The sequence below is a fragment of the Echinops telfairi genome, unplaced genomic scaffold, assembly GCF_000313985.2.
Source record: "Echinops telfairi isolate 266 unplaced genomic scaffold, ASM31398v2 ScPeMD7_41;HRSCAF=154, whole genome shotgun sequence".
Lineage (NCBI taxonomy): Eukaryota > Metazoa > Chordata > Mammalia > Afrosoricida > Tenrecidae > Echinops > Echinops telfairi.
In genome coordinates this window covers 1,203,306-1,211,467 of record NW_022103939.1, presented here as the reverse complement: position 1 = coordinate 1,211,467, position 8,162 = coordinate 1,203,306, and the positions used below count along the sequence as shown (strand labels likewise).

The 8,162-nt window shown below is 37.6% G+C and overlaps 1 protein-coding gene across 1 annotated transcript; it reads right to left on the bottom strand.

Annotated features, from left to right (window-relative positions):
* Positions 1–3,638: 3,638 nt before the first annotated feature.
* LOC101640558 (olfactory receptor 52E8-like) lies at positions 3,639–4,595 on the bottom strand. The gene has a single exon (XM_004717108.3). It carries the CDS (start codon positions 4,587–4,589, stop codon positions 3,639–3,641), a length of 951 nt encoding a protein of 316 aa, XP_004717165.2. The 5' UTR covers positions 4,590–4,595.
* Between the last annotated feature and the right edge of the window lie 3,567 nt (positions 4,596–8,162).

Sequence of the window (8,162 nt, the reverse complement as noted above, 5' to 3'; positions counted from 1 at the left end):
AGGAAGTAGGATGATCTTTTAGAGTGCTGGAAGGAAAAAACATCAAACCAGAATATTATATCCAGCAAAAACTATCTTTCAAAAAGCAAGGGGAAATTGTGCAATTACCAAATAAACTAAAATTGAGGAAGTTCTTTGCTAATAAATAGGCCCCCTAAGAAATGAAAGTAAATTAGAGAATGAAACTAGAGGCTACTAGAGACAGCAACCAAGGTCATTTGAGGGAGGGTGGGGGTTGGGAAACCCTGCAAGAAAAGTAAATATAAAGTCAGTAATTTTGTTTTCATATTCTTTCTGATTTTTATTTTTATTGACTACATGATATGAAAGACAAATAGACAAAAATAATTATAATTCTATCTCAGTTGGCAAACTGTGTGTGTGTGTGTGTGTGTTTTGTGACTAGAACAACATTAATAGGAGGAGACTGAACTATATAGGAACAGTGATTTTGTGTGATATTGAAGCTAAATTAGTAGCAACTCAAGCTAAATCATTTAGATTTAGAATATTATTGTAAACCCCACTGTAGCTACTAAGAAAATAACTTAAAATTCTATACATAAGATATTTCATGCTTGTCTTTCCAGAATGGAAGTAGATAGTCGATTTCTTTGCATGATAGTTTGTCAATGTCTGTGTTGCTGACTGGTTGTAAATAAAACACCTTGATATTTAATATCCACTCCTGTTGATCCATCGATATAAATCTTCCTCAGGCCTTCTTACTCAGATTTTGTTCAACACGTCTCTTTCAAAGCCTTTATAAAACAATCAAGCAATTATTTTCTGTCCATTCATTCACATGTATCTGTAAATAAAACCATTTCTCTTTCCATAATTGAAGAATTTGGTTAAATTCAATTGGGTTTTGTAATGATCATTATATGTTTATACCTGCTAGGATCAAACTGGTAAAATAAATGGTTATCTGCCAGTGCCCACCGTGCCTACAATATAGTATTGTTTGACTGACTTTTGTGGATGGAGCTAGAGAAGTTACACTGTCAGAGGCTTCTACTTGGGCTTGCTTACGACAATTCACCACTAGTCAGGAAATCATATGACCGTTCCACCAGCTGCCAATATATTTATTCCAATTTTCCAATTATAAATTTCAAATTTCAAAATTAGCATCATATCAGTCTCCAAATAGATTGCATCCTATCTGAGCTGAGTTAGGGCAAGTACTTCATGTACTGTCTAGGCTGTAAAATATCCTTAAGTAACATTTATGGCTCTATGGGTTGAGTTTGGGGTTGCTAATGGAAAGATTTCTGTTCAAAACCAGGATAAAATGAGGCCTTAGAAACTCAATGAGGAGGTTCTACTCTGTGGGGTACGTGAGTCTGAATAGTCTTAAGAGCAATGGATTTTTGTTGTTATCGCCCTTAGTTCTTCGGTGGTATGAATAGTTTGCAATTGATTATTAACCAAAATATTGACCATTTGAACCTACCTGGAGACAACACGAAAGAAAAGTGTTACTATCTGCTTTCATAAAGATTATAGCCAAGAAAACCCTATGGCACAGTTCTACTTTGTAAACACATGCGGTCACTGTGCATTGAAGTTGACTTGACAGAGGTGGGTTGGTTTTAACTGCTTTCTCTGGGGAATAGAGAAAGTTGAGTATCAACTCATGATAAAGTTTAGCCCTTGTGTGCAAAATTCTTCAAAAGTTCTTTGTAGTACTTGTTCCTTAATGTTTGATCAACCAGGAAAATGGGGACAGATTTCCTTAGAGAAATCACTATTGAATATACTTGCTAGGGGGTAGCAGGATTCATTCGCATAAGGATTCAGATTCTTATTTTGAAAATCGACTTTAAACCTAAGAACAGCCTTAGAAAAATTGAACATAGCCTCATGAGAGAGCAGTCTTCGTCTTCCTTACCATGTATTTTAACAGTTTATTGAAGTAAGTTTTATGTATTATAAAATTCAACTATGTTAAGGATACAGTCCAATTATTTTTAGTAAAATTATAGAGCTTCGAAATCATCACCACTGTCCAATTTTAGAATAATTAGTCATTTCAAGATATCTCTGATATCTGCCACCAATCATTCTTTATTTCACCCAATCCCAAGCCTCAGGCAACCACTAATCTACTCCTTGAAATAATGCATCATTTACCTTTTTGAAATATTTTATAAAAAGGAAAGGAGATAGAACATACTTTTTAGCTCAGCATCTTTCATATTAATAATGTTTCTAGAGCTCAATGATTTTATATCTGTAGTCTATTACTTTTTATTACTGTCAATTATTCCATTGTATGTGTAGTTATTCACCAGTTGATGGACATTTGGAGCACTGAAACTTTGTCTACTGTAAATAATGCTGCTCTGTCATTCATGATAAATTTTTCAGTGTAAATACATTTTCATTTCTCATAGAAAGATATATAGGAGTGGGACTATTGGGTCATTTGGTAAATTTATTGTGAACTTTTGAAAAAATTTCAAAACTGTTTTCCGAAGTAGATCTCTTTTATAGTATAGAATGTATGAGAATATTAATTCCTCCTCATCCACACCAATACTTGTTACTTTCCTTTTAATTATAGTACTCCTGTTGCTGTTGGGTGTCATTAAGTCAAGTCCGACCCATAGTGACGCTATGTGACAAAATAAAGTAGAACTGCCCAGAGTCTGCGAGGCTGTAATCTTTCTGTGAGCCGATCACCAGGTCCTTCTCATGGAATTTCTGGTGGATACAAACCACCCACTTCTCAGTTAGTATTAACTAGTTGACTGTTGCACTAACAAGGCTCCTGCAAGGTACAAAGGTGTCTATCATTGTGGTTATAATGTTCATTTTCCTAAAGAATAATTATATAGAACATTATTTCCTGCACTTCTTAACTAAATAGATACCTTTTTAATGGTATAAATATACAAATATAGAGTCCATTTGAAAGCAGATAAACAACAAAGTCAGTTGTTATATCTCTATAGTGACTCCAAGGGAGAAAGATGAGGCTCTTGCTCCTGCAAAGACTTAAAATTTCAGAAACAAATGAGTCAGTTCTATTCTGCCCTACAGATTCATTATGAACTGGAATTGACTCAATGGCAGTTGCGTTTCTGTGGGGTTTTTTTTGCGGGTGGGGGGGGGGTTCCTACTTGAGTTATAAGACAACATATTTTGGATATAAGTTCTTTGTTGTTTAGAGGATTTTCAGATATATCCTCTCCATCTGTTACTTTTTTCATTTTCTTATCGAGGTCTTTTGAAGCACAATAGTTTTTAATTTTGATGAAGTCTATTTAATGGTTTTTCTTGGCTTGTTGCTGTTGACCTATTTATGAAATTTTCACTGACCCAATTTTATGGAGATTCCCCCCTATGTTCTATTTACACATTTATATATACATTCAGCTCTTCTATTTAAGTATATGGCCCAGTTTGAGGTAACTATCTGGATTTGTCTTTTCATTGGTAATATCTCATTGGCCCAGCTTCCAAATAATTCTTCATTACCTTTAGATGAAAAAGTTTCAAAGCAAGAAAAAGTAATGTCATTAGCCTGCTCTCTTGCTCTCTGCTATGCTACACTGTAGAAACATCACTGTTTACATGTAGAGGAAATAAGGAAATTTGATACAGACCCATTAATGGTCTTTAACTATTTATCTGTCTTTCTTGAAGAAAATCTTCAGCACTCTTTCCCGAATCTGCTTGGTCCTGACTCCATAAATCACAGGGTTGAGAGCTGGGGGTACGACCACATATAAATTGGCCAAGAAGATGTGGATATACCTGGGGACATTGTGGCCAAAGCGATGTGTCAAAAAAGAGAAAAATGCTGGTGTGAAAAAGGCTAAAATAACACCAATGTGGGAACCACAGGTGTTGAGAGCTTTGACCCGAGCATCCCAGGAAGGCAAGTGAAAAACAGCATGAAGAATCCTGGCATAGGACAGAGCAATAAGGAGCACATCTAATAATAAAAGAGAAATGTTGCCAAGACCAAACATAATATTCACTTTGATACTGGCACAGGCCAGACGGGCAATGCCCATGTGCTCACAGTAAGTATGAGGGATGATATGGTGCCCACAGAAAGGCAGCCTCAGGAGGAGGAACACTAGAGGAAGCACCATGTACAGACTCCGCAGGATAGCAATGCCTGCAATGATGCTGATGATTTTGCTGGTGAGAATCATGGTGTACCGGAGGGGGTTGCAAATGGCAACGTAGCGGTCGAAAGCCATGGCCACAAGCACAATGCTTTCCATGACTGTAAAAAAGTGAATGAAGAACATCTGGGAAAGGCAGCCTCCAAAAGATATATCCTTGAGGCTAAACCAGAAGATGCCCAGCATCTTCGGGATGGTGGCTGTGGATAGACCCAGGTCAATGGAATCCAACATGGCTAGGAAGTAGTACATGGGCTCATGGAGTCTGTTCTCAGTCTGGATCACAAACAGGACAACAGCATTCCCCAGTAGGGCAACAAGATAGACAAATAAAAACGGGAATCCAATCCAGATGTGCACATCTTCCAGTCCTGGGATGCCCACTAGGAGAAATGAAGAAGGATGGAACTGGGTGTCATTAGGAATGGGCATGGTTTCCATCAAGTTTAGGTGTTTTTTATGCCGAGACGATTATTAATTTTCCATTAGTGATGTTTCCTCCACTTTCCTTTCTTCCAGGTTCCTGGTAAAATGCAAAATTATTTTTAATTTTCTCATTTAGAAAAGACTGAAAATATTTTCTTCATGTTCCCACACGACTTACCAGAGTTTCAAATAGTACCAGCGATAGAATTAGCCTCTCTCTGCTGCTTTCTTTTCTAGAAAAGATTGGGAAAAAAGGAACGAGTACGGGAAAAAATAACTGCCTTTCAGACTTAATAATCAAGAGAGTGGCCAGAAAAAAATGAGTAGGAGAAAGCTCCAGAATCTGTATATCTGATAGTTTTAAACTGATTTTTGCTTAGTTTCCAAGTAATTTCTTCAATAGTTATGTCAATCATACCCTTATTTGGGAACGTGAAAGCTTTGAAATGTAATTTTTTAAATACTTTGTGTCTCTCTGCATGTGTGTATTTTGCATATGTGTTATTGAATAATGTTGGATTTGATTCTGAGAACAAAAACAATGTTATTTTTGCTTATTCATATGTGAGGAAAAGGTTTGTCAATGTAAGTGTTCTCAATTTTAGAAGTATACTAAATTAACTAACTAAATAGGAAAAGTCAGGGCAGAAAGTAATTTCAAAGTGATGGTTCAAAAAATAAATGATTCAAGTTCCCTCATAACTGGAAAAAAATGGATAACATCAAGCAGAGTGAGATACTTGGTAAAGATTATTTTGCCATTATGCAGAAGCAGAGAGTATAGAAATTATTCTAATCTAGGCAAGCCTAGGATTTAGATAGCACACTGGAAATATATCAAGTAAAGAAAATGTCTGGGGATGGACCAGCTGGTCAGGGGAGAAGACTACATATTATGAGGCAGACCTTTAAAAAATATTATCTTATCTTTGAATGATGGGTAGAAGGAAGAAACAACGTAGACGCTTTGCAGCAGTTCATCTCAAGGTGGCGGTGCTGCCCCTTAGAGGTGATGGCGCAAAGCAGGGCGGCTGCAAAAGCGGGTACCTGCGCTTTATCCTGGACCTTGTCTCAGAGTAAAAAAGTGTTTAGTTGCCAAAGGGGAGCTGAATAATATTTTCCTTTTAAAAAGGGGCGAGTAGGCCAAATAATTTTGGGAACCTATGCTCTACAGTTTAATTTCTACTAAAATTCCTTCCCTAGTTTCACTGTCTTTATGAATTCTCCCCTTTCGTAGCAGAGAACTAGCATTATTAAGTGATTTTATTTTATAATAGTCATAAGGCTGCTAAACTTGTTTTAGTATTCTCTAAACGTGTTTACAGTGAATTTAAAATTTGATTTTATTACTGGGATATTTGGGGTAAAACTAATTCTGCAAAATATATAGACATGATTGAATGTGATCTTTGTGATTACACCAAAACCTGAATTTAAATTTAGGACTATTTGGGTAATGAAGTAAAACAGACTTGAGTGGTATCCATCAGAGATGAATGTATGTGAACCTGAGTATACCCTACTTTAAAATCAAGACTGGTAAACAACCATGCCCATTTTAACACCAGACAGGTAATGAAAATAGAAGACAATCTGGAAAATTCTTAAGAAGGAGAAAAATATAAATACTTATTTTTATGTTAAATTTTGTCATCTTCATTTGTAGAACAACACAAGGATGTGTTTCTTTTCACAATTGTGGAAACTTCCTTTCACAATGTATTCCATCAGATAAGAGGTCCTCTACGTAAAGTGTCCCTGAGTGGGACGCATAATTAGGTGCCTGATTACTGATGGAAAGGTTGGTGATTCAAATCCATTCAGAAGAGCTTTGGAAAAAAGGCCTGGCATTCTGCTTCCCAAAGTCTACAGCCTTGAGAACCCTCTGGAGCACAGTTCCTCTCTGCGCCTGTAACAGTAGGAAGCAACTCAACAGAAACTTGTTTGGATTTTTATGTGCCAGCCAATATTATGCACCAATATCAAGTTTTAATAAGACCTGTCACATACCCTCAAGAAGACACTGTGAAAGGATGAAAGTGAAATTCTAAAAAGGATATCTGAAAAATGTTATCGGTGGATAGGTGAACCAGATAAATTCAGTGGAGGAGGCTAGGTTTACTCAAAGACAGCCATTAATTAGAACGAGAGAAGGAGTTTAATCTTGAGATCTCACTGCCATCGAGTTCAGACACACTCACAGTGACCCTCTCGAGTTGCTAACAGGGTAAATCTGCCCCTGCGAGTTTCAGAGACTGTAACTGTGAAAGGGAGTAGAAAGCCCCAGCTGTCTCTTGCAGAGTGGCTGGTGGTTTCAAACTGATGACCTTGAGGATTGCAGCTCAACTCTAAACCACGATGTCACTAGGGCTCCTATATGTTGAGATGAGAGCAAGGAAAACAGTGAGAAAAGGACTTAACAGTTATCCTAATCTTGGAATGTGCTGTCTCCTCCATGACCTTTCCCAGTGCCAGTAGGTTAATTAGCAGACTCGTACACGCATGCTATTTCAGTCACTCTTAAGCCAAAAACCAAACTCTCTGTCCTCGAGTTGATGTCGACTCGCAGCAATCTTACAGGACAGAGCAGAACTGCCCCATGTGGGTCTGACTGAGTTTAAGAGAGAAGAATGCCCTTTCTCCCTCAGAATAGCTGGTAGTTTTGAACTGCTGACTGTGTGGATTGCTGCCCCACACATAACCACTACACCGCTAGGCCTCCTGTCACTCACTCTTAGGAACCGTATATATCAGAAACTCAAAAAAAAACAAAAACATGTCTACATCCCCCCAAAAATCCTTGTCTCTATCCTTGTGGACTTACCAAGAGAGTTTTCAAAAATGCCCTTCTCCATAGGGTAACACGATTTCCAATCCATAAACATTGTTCAAAACAACCGCTCAATCATCCTGTATACCATGACGACCACCAATTGCCATTGAGTTAATTCTGACTCATGACAGCCCCACATGTATCACAGTAGAGCTATACTTCCGAAGGTTTTAGATGACTGAATTTTCCAGAAGTAGACCTTTCATTTGGGGTGCCTCTGCATGGACATGAGCTGCCAACATGTCAGTTAACACCTGAACCCTTTAACTCTTTGCACCAATGGACTCCATTACCCTCAGGTCACATCCAACTCATTGCAACATTCTAGGACAGAGTAGAAGTGCCTGATAGGGTTTCCAAGGTTGTAAGCTTTATAGGAACAGACTGCCACAACTTGGTCATACGGATCAGTTGGTGCATTTCAACTGCCAATCGTTCAGTTAGCAGGTGAGCACGTCTGCAATATGTGTGCATATATTCTTCAGTGATTGCCGAAATTGGAAATATGGTTTGAATCCCAGCGCCCCTAAGAGACCCCCAAACAAAATTATAACCGGCATCTATTTCCTCAAACTAATATCCTCTGTCTTCACCTTTTGTTTAACCACTTCAACAAAATCTGCATTTATATCTCTTCCCATAAATTGTATCTCAGGAAGGTAAGGATAAAATATAATACAGTACACACTTTCTCTTTTCACTTCTGCTTAATTTTCCAATCTCATAGCCATATTGTTATACCCGCTGCCTGTATT